Raw genomic sequence first — 16,933 nt, forward strand, 5'->3', positions numbered from 1 at the left:
TTGGTCGGATAACTGAAAAGTCGGATAACCGAAAAGTATGAAAAAATACATTATTAGTATAGTGTATTAGGCCTGGTTTAAATACTAGCCTCCCTTTCATGGTCGAGCCAGTGCTGCCAGCTAAAACATGCAAAAATTTAACAAAAATAATATTAAAGTAGCCAAGACATAACCAAATATTGTAGCACCACATCACTAGCAGACATTTGAATTTGCCGACTAGAACGCGGTCGGTTAACCGATAAGTCGGTTAATCGGAGTCGGATAATCGATGCTCTACTGTATATTCAAATCCCCAGAACAGCAGCCATTAATAGCGATCATCTGGTAAACAAAACAAACACCAAATAAACGAATAATGTATCTTACCCAGCCATACATTATTAATTTCTTTAATTTGGAACCAATACAAGACAGATCTCCACTAGAGGTCACTGTTAAATACTTAGATCATACGTACAGGACATATATAAAGGACCTAAAGGTAACTTCTACCAATGAATGAAACATGTTTATTTTCCACATAAAAATTATCAGGAAAGATTTAAACCACTCATCTACAGCTTTCACGTGTGTAAATCACCTTATTGAAGTTATTTTTAAGTTTATTAATCCAGAAACATGTTAGAAGTATTCGTGTTGGGTTTATATAACAGGTTTATAATGGTTTTTAATGGCAACTTGCAGCAGAATATCCATGGAACAAGTTTTTTTAACATTGCAAATAATTGAAGAATATACTTACCGAGAGTTTGACAATTTGCCATTCCAGTCGAATTTCTTTCTTATGTTTCTATCTGATCCATTTTAAAACTTTCCTATCAATTGATTTACTTAAAATAGCGATATTAATTTACGATGATCCATCATTCGTAAGGCCTAATACACTGAACAACAACAAACACAATTCTCGTCCTTAGATCGTCTGGTTTTTGACGTCATTACAAATAATAATAAAAAAATCAAATAATCGAAAAATCATATAAGGAAACAAAGTTTTTTTTCGTTTTCTTAATTTAATTAATCGTTAGAGTATTAATAATTTATTTTTATTAATTATAACAATAAATATTTTTTTCTTTATTTGCTAAAATAGAAATGGCGCTTGACTCAATTTTATTTTTCGGGGAAGCGCTGCCTTCTCTACGTGCAGAAATTATAATGTAGTTAAAAATCTCCCCTCTCACTACCAAAGCCCAATTTAGAGCTTAGTCAAACCCACAGAAAATTCCAGAAATTTTCCGGAAAGTGGTTAGTTCTGATTTATCAACACCCGGCCGTTCCCACTGTGAGCCTGGACTAACCAATAATGTTTTTTTTTTTTTTTTTTTAACTCTTTCTGCCCTGTGGGCACTAAGAGGACCTCATTTTAGCAAACCCATTATGGATTCGGCCAGGTCTACAATGGGTGATGAGAGACAGGGGCCGACATATCTAGGCGGATTTCCCCGAAAAATTCCTGGGGGTTATTCGACCCGTCCGGATTCGATCTCGGATCCTCCAGAGCGTAGGCTACCACCTTGACCGCTCAGCCATCCGGCCGTCACCGATAATGGGCTTGCTAAAAGAGGCCCTCTTAGTGCCCACAGGGCGGAAAGAGTTTTTTAAAAAAAAATAACCAAAATAAACGCGTGTTTAGGCTTCATGAAAAGGGAACATCGCAGAGATTTCTCATTGCCTGATTTACTATGGACCATATGGTAAAAAACTGCAAATAGTGTAGCTGAACTAAGTTGTACAAAAAGGGAACCCCCACAATAAATGTAAAAATTAAAGTATTTGAGGGCGTGTAAGATACTTTTTCTATTTTTAAATGTATCAAAAATGTATTTTATGCTTTATTATTGTTTATATTTTAAATTACATATACAGTATATGAGAACACTGTCTTGCCTGTTTGTCTCTGTTGATCCGTTTGTCTCGTCTAGTTTGTCATTCGTTTCCTTTTCGCGCTGTCTGTCTAGCTGTTAAGTAGTGTTAAGATTCGCGATCGCGTTCAGTGTTATTGGTATTAAGTAGATATAAGTCTTCCTACTAACCGCCACTTGGCATTAACTTCTACACTTAGCTATTCGTGGCGGCACTCAATTATTGGTGTTCGCTACACTCAGGTTTTCATTTAGACCCTTTGGGAGACTACGGCCTTGCAGCATAAAAACTGCACGCCAACTTCAAACATAGAGGCAACTCTCCAAGACAAACTATATGTGTTTCTGGAGGGGGAGAGGGGCGCCAATAAAGTGTCGGGCGCCAGTTGTGTTCGATACGCCACTGCCTTCCCTTTTCTTTACCTCTTTTCTGCCGGCTAAACAGTTCGTGTACGACCGATGTCTTTCTTGTATGTTTGTATGTATATGAGAACACTAAAATCTTTTAAGCGATTAGGGCCTCTAAAAGTCTTAATCCGGCCTGCTGTTTCAGAATTTAAAGCACATACTGTACAACTAATGTGTTTACTAGCACTGTCAGCAGTGCCCGTTTTACCTTTAAAGGAGCTCAAGCAATTTAAATTTTTCGGGAATCTTTGCAAATAAAAAAAAAAAAAAAAAAAAACAAAATAGAAAGTCAGAAGAAATGTCTGTCTTTCTTTGAAGGAAGAAATTAATTCATCTATCATTAACATACAGTTTATTATATAGTTTATCATACATATTACTACTTCTTCGACTCTTCTCAGCCGCAAACTACTCAATCATCATATTTCAGCAATTTATCATCCTCAATAAAAATAACGCTTAAATCGGACAGTTTCTCTTGAATTAATGTTGTACGCAAATAATTTTTTACACGCTTCAGTGTGCTAAAGGATCGTTTACCTGAACAGTTTGTTATTGAAAGCGTTAAAAATAGTCGCACATGCTTTTCATGTTTGCATGTTTCATTCAAATATAATCTGATACAAATGCACATATATCAGGTTACTCCAAAAATTTTGTCTACGTTGACTTCACAATTTAACGAGAAAAATTTTTAAAAAATAATAAATGGGTAAAGGTTTCCGATAGACGGCCGGATGGCCGAGCGGTCAAGGTGGCAGCCTACCGCTCTGGGGGACCCGGGATCGAATCCGAACGGGTCGAATAATCCCCAGGAATTTTTCGGGGGGTGGTCCGTTCGGATATGTCGGGCCCCGTCCCTCACCACCCGGTCGCCCCATTGTGGGCCTGGCCGAACCCATAATGGGCCTACTAAAAGAGGCCCTCTTAGTGCCCACAGGGCGGAAAGAGTTAAAAAAAAAAAGGTTTCCGATTGGGGTCCATCTCAATGTGAAGCAGAAGCAGTTACTTGGTTTGTTTCCTGGTAAAACCGTCACTGACTGTAATGAAACAGTAAGACGTTGTCCTCAATGGTTAAACTACAACAAAATCAATGCTCCACTACTGCTGCATGTACGTACAGTACATAGCTTGCGTATTATATCCAAACTTGTGCTTTTATAAATGAAACATTCCATGCATTTTTATTGTTTGAAAACGTTTACATAAATTTCCCGCTGTTTACTTTTAGCTACAGTATATCTATAAATTGGACATATAAATCGTCGCCTTCAAATGAGATGACATGTTTTAGGCACGTTCAAACATATTCAAATGATATAACATGAGTTTAATCTAGTTTCTTCAAATGACTGATTGTAAGTAAATTTTTTGGCCGCAATGGATTCAGAAGTTGAAATCACATTTGGATACTGTACATTCAAATATGTTAAATATGGTAGTAAATGTGACAAATATTTACTTGAGACCGTTTTCATCAATCTAACCGAAAAAAAATTCAAATGCTAAACAAATAATACTTTAATAAATTATGTACAGTGACAAACGTTTACATTTTCAACTCCAAAAGGCATGTGCAGAAGCGCTTAGTTCAATCAATTCTATTGTGTTAGAATTAAATCGAGAGAAGTAAACTTCGGAGTTTTCTACAAGTAACACTGAGCCTGAGATTAGTAATGACATTTGGGATTATCACGATAACCTGCTTCGTGCACAAGAAACTGTGTTTTCAGATTCTGCAAGCAATTAGTGTTACAGTTTCAACAATATTCAGAGATACCCTACATTTCTAGGCAAGAAAAGCCAATTGCATTTTGGAATCGAAATTAAACTGTATTTCCAAACTTAGAATGGATGCCATAAAATTACTCTGTGTAACTGCAACTTTCATTCCTTCCGAAAGATCGTTTTCTAAGAAAGGAAACATTTTGAATACGAAGAGAAGTGGGGTGAAACCAAGTCTTGTCAAAATGCTGTTAATTTCATAAATTTCATTTTACCGTCAACCGATTAACCATTATATAAAATTTCTTTCTGTCCTTTTATTAGCAAGACCATTAAGGATTCGGCCAGGCCCACAGTAAGACGGACAGCTGATAAGGGACGGGGGCCACTGTGGGCCTGGGGCTTATTAAGGTCCCAATAAAGAGCTATCCTCTTAAAATTCCTGGGATTTTTGGTTTTTCAGGTTTCATTCGATTACGGTAACGCGACACATGGACGATCTGCCGACGGGAAAATGCCTTCCGAGGGGTCTTTTATGGGAAACTGGTCCCTATTTAGGCGTTCTTGTAACTTTTTTGTAGTAGTAACTAGTTGGGCATGAGCATCAAGGCTATATCGCCCGTTGTAAAGTGTGACGTAATTGTATGTGTTTATGATGGTCGTACCGCGGGGAATAATGCCTTCAGGGAGGTCTTTTAAGTGTAATTGGCCGCTATTCAAGCGTTACGGACGTGGAGTAAACCCAGAAAACTCCACGTGGCCAGCCCGTCCTGGCGAGGCGTAAACCCGCGACCAACTACCAATGTTCAGTAGTTTTATCCATTAAGCTACTGGTGAGCCTTCTGAGATTTTTTAGACCCGTCTGGATTTGATCCTGGGTTCCCCACAGCGGTAGGCCGCCGCCGCTCAGCCATCAATTCATCTAGAGTACTCTAAGTCCATCTACATAAAATTTCATTCACAGAAAATATTAAATCGTTTAAGTAACAAATATTTATAATATTAATTCACTTAATAATCTATATTTAAATTTTAAAAATCATTCGTTTAATTTTCGAATCAAAACCAGACAAAAAAAAAAAAAAAAAAAAAAAAATTTTGAAGTAAGTTAATTGGCAGATGGCGCTAGTTATTATTTATTTTCGGCTTGCAGTTGCTGACTTCTTACAAGACAGTTCAGTTTTCAGGTGAATATTACTAAAATTTTTCTTCTGTTTTGGTTCATTTGATAGAAATAAGCATCCGTGAACACTTATAAATAAAAATAACAAGAATGTACGCGAATAAACATATTTATACTGGAAAAACAAGAAATATATATGAACCTGGTCAGGTTTAGGCTTGTGTATGTGACAATGCCTAATCTATGGTAGTTAATTAATGTATTATGACAAATATCCTATTAAAGACTGCATTTGTAACCGAGATAATGTGTTTTTACACGAGAATTTAATGCACAGAATAAAAATAACACTCAACATCTTTAATAAAACATTACTTAACCAATAGTTGCTTGCATGTGTACAGAACTATGGCAGAAATTACCTTTGGGTCATTTATTTACATATTTACATACATATATATTACCTAAAGTTAACTTCTACGGAAACTATACACTATTTTTGAAGTTAAAATAAAGAAATCTTGGGTAAAATCGCAGTTTCAAATGAGGGATTTGGATCACCTTAGACAGAAAGAGTCAAAGAACCTGTATCTCTAATTGACCCGTGCCGAGTTTGTTTAGTTAAGTTACAGCAATGCAACACTTGGGCGATCTGCCGAGGGGGAATGCCTTCCAGGAGGTCTTTTTAAGGGTAACTGTCCCCTATTTGGGTATTACGAATGTGGAGAAAACCCAGAAAATGCCACATGGCCAGCTTGTCCTGGCCGAGTGCAAACACGCGACCGAACTCCCAGTGTTTGGGGAATGGAACCGCTTGGCAACTGGTGGACCAACCTTGGCAGGATATTTATCTTTAAAGTTATTGTTAGAATATATGACCGTGCTACTTGTTAAAAATGCAATAAGCTTTATGGAGAACACGGAGTGACTGGAAGTAGTCAGTGTGATAGCATTTCTCTCTTTTTAAAAACTTTTATCTGTCTCTAGTAAAGTGGAAAATGGCTAATTTTTAGCATTGTTTTATGAAATAGTTTCAGCTTTTTTCTCTCTTAAATTTTACCCCATTTTTGAGGGTATTCAAAATTTCAGATAGACTGATTTTGAGAGAATATATCTCACAAAGAGTTGTGCAGACTGTCAGTTCTTTTGACTTTTTTACTCTGGTAGGCATGGTCTATAGCTGTGATAAGGTCCCAACACTCTCATTCGGAGATGCGTTTGTACCTTTGATTTTATACAAATGAATATTACTTAAATAATTTTTCCTTAAAGCTTTTGAAATCTATTGTTTATTAAAATCTGAAGAAAAGTTTTCACGGTTATTTTACTTTTAAATAGAATATTTGTTATAATTTATTGATTAAATATCATTAAGTATTATCATATACATCAGTTTTTTGTTCTTCCTGCCTCATGAGCCTTAAGAGGACATTTTAAACAGGCTCACAATGGGGACTGTTGGAATGATGAGGGATGAGGCATATCTGGGACAAACTTCCCACAAAAATTCTCAAGATTTCCAACCCAAATCCAAGTCTTCGGAGCAACCAGGCAGTTCATTTATTTGCCATCTGTCATTTGCAGACGAGGTGAACTTTGCCAGCTTCATACATACCATTATGTTTTTAGTGCATAAATTAATCACGAGACCTCTGACAAGATAAGCAATTTAACATATTTTTAATCCTTTCTGTTTAGTTTTACAGGAAATCCTTGTTAGTTGAAAATTAATCACAACTTTGAATTATCTGAGATTTATATATATTTCTTCACAATATGACAAATGCCATGTAATTGACGTAATTTATTAAGCAAACGGAATATGGCTATGTATAAAGAACACTATTTTTGTTAATTAATAATGTGTGAGGGTAAACAGCACATATTCAGTGAGAACCTCACAGGTTGCCATATAGGTTTTATAAAAAAAATAAAGTGGGTTCCTTGAAATTCAGCCCAAATTATTTTTAAAGTGATTCAAAAAGGAGTAAGTTGCCCAAATGTAGTAGCCCTAGAGTCCTACAGATATCTCACTCTTCTACTTGTAGCTCAAACTTGCAATCCTAAAACCCAGCCATATTTTTTGAGGTAAGAGTAAAAAAGGATATTCCATGGGTAAGGCGACACTTGAAAATGTGTTACTGTAATAGCAAGGCCATATTAAACTGTAGAATGTGTATAACATATTCTACTGTTTGACAGATGAGAAACTGAAATATATGAAATGGTGCATGACAATAATATAGAGTCGAGTGCTACAAGGTTGCTAAGCCCCCTCAGCTTAGTAGTGTCTGTATACAGTATATATAATACAATAAAACTTCTCTAACTCAAATGTCTGTAACTTTAAAACAAAGCACTCAGTAGGTCTCAATGGAACAGTGATGGGATTTAACATGTTCAAATTGAATTTCTTAACTTGAATTTTCTCCAAGTCAAAGTTTTTCATGGTCCCTCCAATGCTGATTTACGTTACAATCAACTTTCCGACTCAAATTTTAATATTTGTTCTAACCAAAGTGATCCCGATTATTGGATTCCCACGAAATTTTCACAGTTAGTGGTACACTCAAACCTGTTTTTGTGCAGTCTTTTTTTTGTACAATTTTTTATTTGTGTGATTTTTTTGTTCGGTATATGAATTTCAATCAAATTGGTATATCGCACAAAAAAAATTGCACAGAAAAAGACCGCACAAAAACAGGTTTGAGTGTATCTACTCTCCAACACCAATTTTCAGATCCAAATCAAGAGGTCCTCTCGCTTTATCTCAACAAGGTGTACAGTAACTGCAAAACTGATAGATTCCATTAGTTACATTGAATGTTTTTCCTAAAAGGTGTTACATGGGTTGTATAAAACAAAAAAAAAGCTATCAAAGATTCTTTGCATAATGCAAGAGGAAGGTAAAAATATAAATCTATTCAAAATAGGCATTTTTTACTCTATTGTTATCTAACTTGAAGTTTTACTGTGTATGTTTTACTTTCTTCATGTAAATTTAGGCTACTGTTACTATTTTTTAATTGGACTGTAGCTGATAAGCTGGCTGGAAAGGAGAAAAATACCGGTCACAATTTTTCAACATGCCTCTCAGGATATATATATTAATGATACATTTATATTTGATTTTGGGCAACTTTTGCATGTTCTTATAAAGAATGATGAGATATCTTTTATTAAATAATTTCCTTTGCAGATTCCAGAAATGCCCATTAATTGAATTTTAAATGTTGCAAAGTGGTTGAATGAGTAAGATGCTGAGAAGTGAAATGATATCTTCTTGACTATAATGTAAATCTGGACATTAGTTGATGGACATTTATGACATGATCACAAATGTTCATTAACTGATCCTAGAAATTGTAGACACAACATATTTATTGGGCTGCAATTTGAAAACATTGTAGACCTATAAATTCCTGCTCATTCATTTGTCTGTCTGTCTGTCTCTTTCCTTAATCTCAACAGAGTTAGATGAAAGACGAAACTAGACATGGAAACCTTGGGGGCAGGTGGCCCTGATTAACTATATACGGACTTCTTGTGCACACCAAGACATGTTATTTTAATTCAAAATTTTCCCGAGAGGTGTTAGATAGATGACTGGCATGACTCTATTCTTAAAGGAAAAGTGTGATTTAGAATGGCTTTTGTGGCCAAATTGATACAAAACAAACTGCATGTTTCTTGTATTATGTGTAAGTTACTTGTAATAATCACGGGTTGTATTCTCTCACCACACCAGTTTGTTTAAAAACAATACTCAAACCCAAAACCATTCACCAGTGTGAAAACTTCCAAAAAAGCAAACGTTTTTGATTTCCCTCCTGGGATCTTCGTCAGGCTTAATTAGTTCTTTCCGTTGGAACTGGATTCGAAGGTTTTTTAAAAATTTAGAACATGCCTTGCTTCCAAAAAATTTTTTAAAATGGAAGGAATTCATGAGCCACTTTGAATAATATTCGATCAATGGGGACACGTCAAGTGCATGTCATAATAAAATTGTCTCCTAGTTATGATTATACTATTAATTAAGTCACGATTTGTCTTCCAATAAGCACTGCCATGCAGTAGAGAGATTCATTTCTTCTTTAAAATTAATGCATCCGGATTGGCAATTGGTCTTAAAAATAAATATACAACAGCTTTGTCCACATATGCCACGAACCTGGACGTAATACTGATTTTTGAAAAAGTGCAAGTTATCCGAACAACCCAACATCAGGAGCATTTACGAACATTGGAAACGATCAAAATTTTTAAGGCTGGTCGCCAATCCGGATGCATTAATTTTAAAGAAAAAATTAATCTCTCTACCGCATGGCAGTGCTTATTGGAAGACAAATCATGACTTAATTAATAGTATAGTCATAACTAGGGGATAATTTTATTATGACATGCACTCGACGCGTCTCCATTGGTCGAATATTATTCAAAGCGGCTCGTGAATTTCTTCCATTTAAAAAACTTTTTGAAAGCAAGGGCACGTTCTAAATTTTTAAAAAACCTTCGAATCCAGTTCCAATGGAAAGAACTAATTAAGCCTGACGAAGATCCCAGGAGGGAATTGAAAATGTTTGCTTTTTTGGAAGTTTTCACACTGGTGATTGGTTTTGTGTGTGAGTATTAACACAGGTTGTCGTCGTGTGTATGGTTCACTAGTCGTATTAGACTGTTAATGAAGACATAACTATCCTTGTTAATAGTCCAATAAAACTAGAGAACAGCATAAAGTACTTTATAACTCAGAACATAGAAAAAATACATGTTTGAAAAGCACTCATCTGGTATACTTAAATCTGAAATCTTGAACAATTAGCAGTGTGTGTCTGTCAGGAAACATTGTTCTAGATCAGTGGTTCACAATCTGTGTTCTGTAATCTTCTATCAAGTGTTACACAAAAAAAAAAAAAATGATTTTAAAGTTTGTTTGTTTATTGCTTTGTTGTTTTGTGAGAGCGGTAAATGTGAAATCACTTTTGAGTATATTGACATAAATGTTCTGGGTAATAAAGTATACAAATGGTGTTTTGCAGTTTCTGAAAGGCCAAAAACCAGTGTTCTATATTAAAGTACAATTTAACCCAATTATAACAACATCCACAGGACTGGCAATTTTTTGACGTTATTACTGAGTGTCATCTGCGGGGTCATAATTTCAGTCCCATAAAATGTACCAAGTGTGTTTAAGAACCTATTATAAAATCCATTCTAATTTAACATCATATATATTACCGTAAAATTATTTCTTAATGGTAATAGAGCAGTGGTTCCCAACCTTTTCTAGGATGCGGAACACTTTTGTGAGCAATTTTCTTTAGCGGAACACTTACTTAAGTTAATATGAAATACATAAGCTTGTCATCAGTTATTTTATTAGAAATGAGCAATTATAATTCAAAATCTCTACTCATATTATTAACGCCAATTCTAAGACAGGAAAAAATATACCTAAATAACTTTAATGGGAAACTTGTGCCTGGTGTTTTTTTACATATTTCATTCAGTTTTTTTCATTGCCTTTACCTTATTCGAAGCAGTAGTACACTTCATAAGTACGAGTCGTACATATATATTTAAGTTTATGAAAATTTTATGATTTTAATTTTTTTATATTCGGTGGCTCGAATACGATTGTACACTTTCCGATTTGCGACTAAATCTGCGGAACACTTGGAAGATGATTACGGAACACCGGTTAAGAACCACTGTAATAGAGTATACTGTATCTATTATGATGATGATAATTTATAGTGATGTGGGGTAAGATGGTAATCGGGGAAGATGACTAATTTTTATTTTCAAACGGTGATGTCAGATATTGTCATATGTTTGTATGATAGATTGTTGGGCCAATATTGAGTACGGAAAGCTAAAGTTGGCTATCGTTACCACATTTTCTACATCCGAGAAGAATAAAAGCAAGATAAGAATGAAGTTTCCTGTTGTGAAATGTTTTCAGAGTAATTTTAAAACTAAAAGTTAAAATAGAATTTATTAAAAATTGCAAAAAATTAATGTATGATGTAGTTAAGGTTCTAAAGTTTCCATTGTCAGCTATGCCAATCCCAACATGAATCCACTAGGCATCTTACTCTGACAAATGGGAAAGATGCCACATTTTTCTTGAGATATGTCTATTTTTTAATTAATTTTTGTTTTCTCGTTTTATTGCAAGATATGCATAGAAATTATATAAGGACTTCTCAAAAGGTTCTTGGACTGAAGATAGCTTTCAGCTAGCTATAGAGCATGTTAGAACAGGCAGGAACTTATACTGTGCTGTCACACTTACTATAAAGTATTTTTTACTAACTATGCAATAAATTTAATTTGGCTAAGATATTCGAAAATTAAGTTTATGCAATTATACTTGTTTTCTTATCACAATCCTTTAGGCATCTCACCCGGATACTCAGAGCCTAAAATGTCAGACAGTGAAAAAGTCGTCATTGCAAACACAATACAGGTATACTTTGAGTTATGTTGTTCTTGATTATACGTCGTTTGTCAAAAAAGTATATGGGAAAATAAAAATCAAGTTTAAGTCATTTTATTTGACTTTATATCCATCCGCCACAAATATTGAAGTCGTAATATCTCTAGAAAAGCATTAAAACCACATAAAATCATATTAAAATATGTACATTTACAGTAAATGTTACTATAATCATCATAAATCCTAGAGAACGAAACATGAAAACATCTGTGTTTCTGTGTTGTCATCTTATTTAGCGGTCTTTAAGTGCTCATTATTGGCATTTTCCACCGTAGTACACAAGTAAATTTGACTTACGTCATTTTTCGACTTATGTCACCTCTCCTGGAACCAATTACCGACGTAAGGTGAGGTATACCTATATATAATTATTTTTGACAAGTCATAAAGCCTGATGCAGGCATTGGGGCATACTAAATTACAAATAAAAATAATGATATATTTTTACAGTATAATATTTAGTATAAATTATATTATAAGTGTGGTGACTGTGAGAGTACCACCCACAGTTGTTCTAGGATGTGGACTCTGACCCTAGGACTGAACACATAGTATTTTCTTTGTTAAATAAAATTTGTAATCTAATTTTGTAAATTTGGGAGTGCTTCAAATATGACATTAAAACAGGGTTTTACGTTGTTACAAGTGGGTTTTTTAACATTATCTAGTATAGTAAAATCGTGGGACCGATAAAAATTTGACATCATATTAGGGTTGTCGTTACATCCGACATTATAATTGGGTTAAACAGTATATATAGGAAATTATCATTTGTTCATTTTCTTTGTTCATTTACTACAAATATTTCATTTTAATTTGTTAATTAACAGTTGCCATTAATCCATGGATCCAACTTGGGAAGAACTAGACGATAGAGATGAAAATAACGAGGGTACCAGTAATTTTGAGGTAATGTTATTTTATTTCTGCAAAGCACAGTATTTCTGAAGCAGCAGCATTGAGGTTTCTGTGTTCCTATCATTTAATGTGCCGTGTAAGTGCAACATTACGAATTGATGACTACAGTTCATTTTTTCTTGTGCAAAAATAGTGTGCAGTTTCAAATTTCCTGTCTGAAGAACTATTTTCAAATTTATGTAAATTAAAGGTTACAGCACAGTAAATGAGAGTGGAATGGTCATAATAGAAACACAGCACAGTAAATGAGAGTGGAATGATCATAATAGAAACACTATGAACGGAAACAAATTTTGTCTGAACATTAGGTCAGAATTTGTTTCAGTTGGAAAACAGTATGGCAAATTATTGACACAACTGTGTGCCCCAGACAGGGTATGCCATCATGTCATTAATTTGCCCAAAATGGCTTCAGTCTTATGCGAACTAATCAATGTGTTTGCGTTGACATATAGAAAGTGGTTTTTGTCACGTGGCTTTGCTTTTGATTGCTGCCAGTTTCTAAAACTGTGCAGAAATGACAAAATATTCCTCCTCTGGTAAACAAATTTGTTCCCTTCTGATTCAGCCCAAATTAGTGCATGGAGCTCTGCAGAAATACATATAAAAAAATTCCAATCCAATTTAATGCATAGAAACCTTAAATTACAATTTCAATTATATTCTCAGGCCATTCCCTTCATGAGAGAAGGATTAATTTTTCTTATCGACGCATCTGAAGACATGTTTGATGACTCTGAAGAAACTTCTTTTCATTGTTCTGTAAAGGTGAGATGTTGTTCTGCAATTGCAACATAGAAGACAAATTATGAAACAATACAATCATTTTACATTTCAGTGTGCTTATACGACTCTTAAGAATAAAATCATATCTAGTGAGAAAGATCTCGTGTCAGTCATTCTGTTTGGAACGGTTAGTATTTTTAAAGTTGTGTAACACTACATAATATTAAATACATGCTTAATACATTTTCTTACAGGACAAATCCAAGAATTCATTGGACTTCAAACACATTTACGTATTTCAAGAGCTTGAACAACCTGGTGCCGAGAAGATCATTCAAATGAAGAATCTCTTGAACTGTAAATGCAATGTTTCATTTGCTTTAGTGTAATGAATTTTGCATATAGACTATAGTTTCTACCATGCAGCATTTCTTGATAATTGACAAATGAAACATTTGAAGAATGCTCATTAACAGACAGTTTGTAACCAGTCATTAATTAGCATCAAATTGCAATTTTAATGCAATATTTATAAATTTTATAACTGATTTTATAAAAAAAAAAAAACATGCGACTTTATGTTACAAGTAGACCCATATTGATAATCTGTTATTTCAGGTACTGCCGAAACGTTCAAAGAAGAATATGGCCACAGTAAAGACTGCTCAATAGCGGAAGCTCTGTGGACGTGTTCAACTCTCTTCTCTGCATGGTAAGAATGATAATGATTTATTTAGACACAATGCCAGCATAGTAGATGCTGTACTTTTGCTAACTCACAAAATATACGGCTTGTGTTTTTTAGTCAGCAGAAACTTAGCACTCGGAGAATTCTACTGTTCACCAATTGTGACAGTCCCCATGCTGATAATCCTACGCTGGAGAAACAAGCCAAAACCAAAGCAAAAGATCTGTTTGAATTGGGAATTGAGGTCAATGTGATGCACATGAGAAAAGAAGACAGAAGATTTGATATAAATAAATTTTATAAGGTTTGTCTAATCAAAGCATTTGATTTTTAATACACATTTGCATTAATCTTATGTTAATTTGGTGAAGTCATCAATTTAATTTCCAAATTGTATTTTTCTTGTGCTTTGGTTTCTAAAGACAGAGGAAACCAGGTGATGTTTCCCTCCCCAATGTCCCTTGGTGCCTTAAGCGATGATTAGACATTTATGCCTCTTAACAAATTTGAGAGGGGCATAAAAGGCCATTCTTATGTCTGTATCTATGACAACTTGTGGAACTTATTGAGGTTTGTAACACTTAAATAGGAGCATTTCACATAAAAGTCCTTCCGGAAGGCATCTCCCTTGGCAGATCGCTTAAGTGTTGTGTTGCCATAACAAAATAAACCAACCCTTGGGTACTGGTAAGAAGACAATAGAGGAATTGCAGAAATTCTGTTTAATATTCATTTGTGTTAGACCCAAGTAAACTGAAAAAGCTTGTGGGTTTCTGTGAAAGTTGCGTTAGGAAAAATTAAAAGTTTGTATCGTACGGCATAATATTGTTACAACAAACCTTGTGCCAAGCATTCCGATTTGTTTACATATTTGTAATGCAAATTTTATCTTGCACTCTGTAAACTATTGCAGCTTTTATATGTTGTGGGATGCATAACAATTCCCTATTCTTGCTTGAGTTGCATTATATGTCTCATTTGTCATTTTATGGTTGTTTATAAATTATCAGAATATCATCACACTTCTTTCCTTAATGTGTTACATCTTTCATCAGGACATTATGTATCTGTCAGACGAAGAGTATAATAAACTTCCTGATCCAGCAGAGAAGTTTGATGAGTTATTGACGAGGTACATTTATTTAATTTTTATGTAATGCACTAATTTTCTCAATAAACCAAACTGCTTTTATCTGTCAGGATACGAACGAAAAATCACAAGAAGCATTCGCTTGGTCATGTCAACTTTTATCTCGGAGATGACGTCAAGATGGCCGTCAGTATTTTCAACCTAGTTCGTTCCGTGAATAAACCCTACTCCATCAAACTTTCGAAAGTAAACAATGCAGAGCTGAAGACAATGACAAAACATTATCGTGGTGTAAGTTGGTTTGCTCCAGTTTTTGCACAGTTGGTATCAAATACAAGCTTCCTCTCTGTTGCAGGATACGGCAGAAATATTGCTTCCGTCGGATCTCAAAAAGCGCCAAGAATATGCAGGGAAAGCGATCTACATGGATGTGGACGAATTAAGACAGATGAAGTATTTTGGAGAATCAGGTATTGTCCTTTGAAAACAATCAACAAGAGAAACGCTGAAATTTTATAATACTATTATTAATTTTTGGTGAGATAGGGTTGACTCTGCTGGGATTTAAACCAATAGCATGCCTGAAGGTCCATCATCATCTCCGGCCCACCCAGTTCATATATCCCGACGAACACCGAATTACGGGAAGCATACGGTTATTCTATGCACTACTCCAACAGTGTCATAAAAAGCAGTACGCTCCAATCTGCAAGTTTATATGTAGAAACAATGATACACCAAAATTAGTAGCCCTAATACCGCAGGTAAGAAATACTGCCATTAGTTGTACTTTGGAGAATGTATAGTAGAAGAAAAAAGCATTTCAATTACAGGAGGAAGAGTTGGACGATCACGGCATTCAAGAAGTCCCACATGGTTTCCATGTGGTGTTTCTACCATTTATGGAAGATATGCGCAAACTAAACTTGAAAAACAAGCAAAAACCCAAAGAACAGCTGGTTGATAAAGCAAAGGAAATAATAAAGAAGTTGCAGTTTAGGTTTCATCCCGAATCATTTGAAAATCCAGGTATTTGATTGTTTCCATATTTGTTTTGTCTCACACAACAAAGAGTAAAGTTCTACTCATTACAGTCCTTCAACAACACTGGAGAAATATCGAGGCACTTGCACTAGATGAAGATGCTCCTGATGAGATAATTGACTACACAAGTAAGTTTTGTATTGGCTACTCTGGCATATAAGTTAATTCATACACCAGAATACACAGCAAGGAAATATTTATTTATTTAGTGCCGGATTATAAAACTATGGAACAACGAGCAGGGAAACTGATGGAAGAATTCAAATCCCTGGCATTTTCAGACAATTATGAAAACATCGTCACTGGAAAGAAACGAAATGTAAGTCGTGCTGCGAATAACATTTAGTTTCATACTTTGTTGATTGATCCGCTTATTTACAGCTAGGGGCCGCAGGTGGAGGAACGTCAAAAAGGTCCAAACTGGACGATACTAAAGTCACGGTGGATGTGCAAAAAGAAGCGCAGGAAGGAAGGGTAAAGCATTATAAGCATCTACAAAAAAGTTTTAAAACTTTGACACTGAAATCTTTTTACATTTCAGCTGGATCGTCTGACAGTCAACGTTCTCAAAGAGTTCTGTAAAAGTCGAGGAATTAAGTGTGGGTCAAGAAAAGCCGAAATAATAGGGGTCATAAACAAGTACTTCCATGTCGACTAAGTTTAAAACGGGAAGAAAAGAGCACTCAAGTGCTTCTGCGCATATCATTTGCCACAACTAGACAATTGTGTGTTGTGTTCAAACAGAATGAATGTTGTGTTTCATGTTCTCACTAAATTGTACACAATAAACCATCAGACATTTGTAATTGTTCTTTTCTTTTAATAGAAATTAGAGGTCGAA

The 16,933-nt window shown here is 34.9% G+C and overlaps 2 protein-coding genes across 2 annotated transcripts in view; one reads left to right on the forward strand and one right to left on the reverse strand.

Annotated features, from left to right (window-relative positions):
* The window catches only part of LOC136969057 (low-density lipoprotein receptor class A domain-containing protein 3-like), a 38,822-nt gene extending 37,893 nt beyond the window's left edge, over positions 1-929 (reverse strand). The window contains exon 1 of the mRNA XM_067263139.1: positions 746-929. The gene's annotated coding sequence lies outside the window, so the exon portion shown is untranslated. The remainder of the gene's footprint in view (positions 1-745) is intronic.
* A 4,172-nt stretch (positions 930-5,101) lies between these two features.
* On the forward strand, positions 5,102-16,898 carry Irbp (Inverted repeat-binding protein). Its single transcript, XM_067263163.1, has 16 exons — positions 5,102-5,188; positions 12,457-12,535; positions 13,214-13,312; positions 13,383-13,457; positions 13,525-13,627; positions 13,889-13,982; positions 14,076-14,262; positions 15,014-15,090; positions 15,159-15,339; positions 15,404-15,518; positions 15,595-15,812; positions 15,882-16,077; positions 16,143-16,220; positions 16,302-16,411; positions 16,474-16,566; positions 16,634-16,898. Exons 2-16 carry the CDS (start codon positions 12,470-12,472, stop codon positions 16,748-16,750), a joined length of 1,809 nt encoding a protein of 602 aa, XP_067119264.1. The 5' UTR covers positions 5,102-5,188; positions 12,457-12,469; the 3' UTR covers positions 16,751-16,898.
* The last annotated feature ends 35 nt before the right edge of the window (positions 16,899-16,933 follow it).

Source organism: Centruroides vittatus, unplaced genomic scaffold (genome assembly GCF_030686945.1).
Source record: "Centruroides vittatus isolate TY-2023 unplaced genomic scaffold, ASM3068694v2 contig_17, whole genome shotgun sequence".
Classification (NCBI taxonomy): domain Eukaryota; kingdom Metazoa; phylum Arthropoda; class Arachnida; order Scorpiones; family Buthidae; genus Centruroides; species Centruroides vittatus.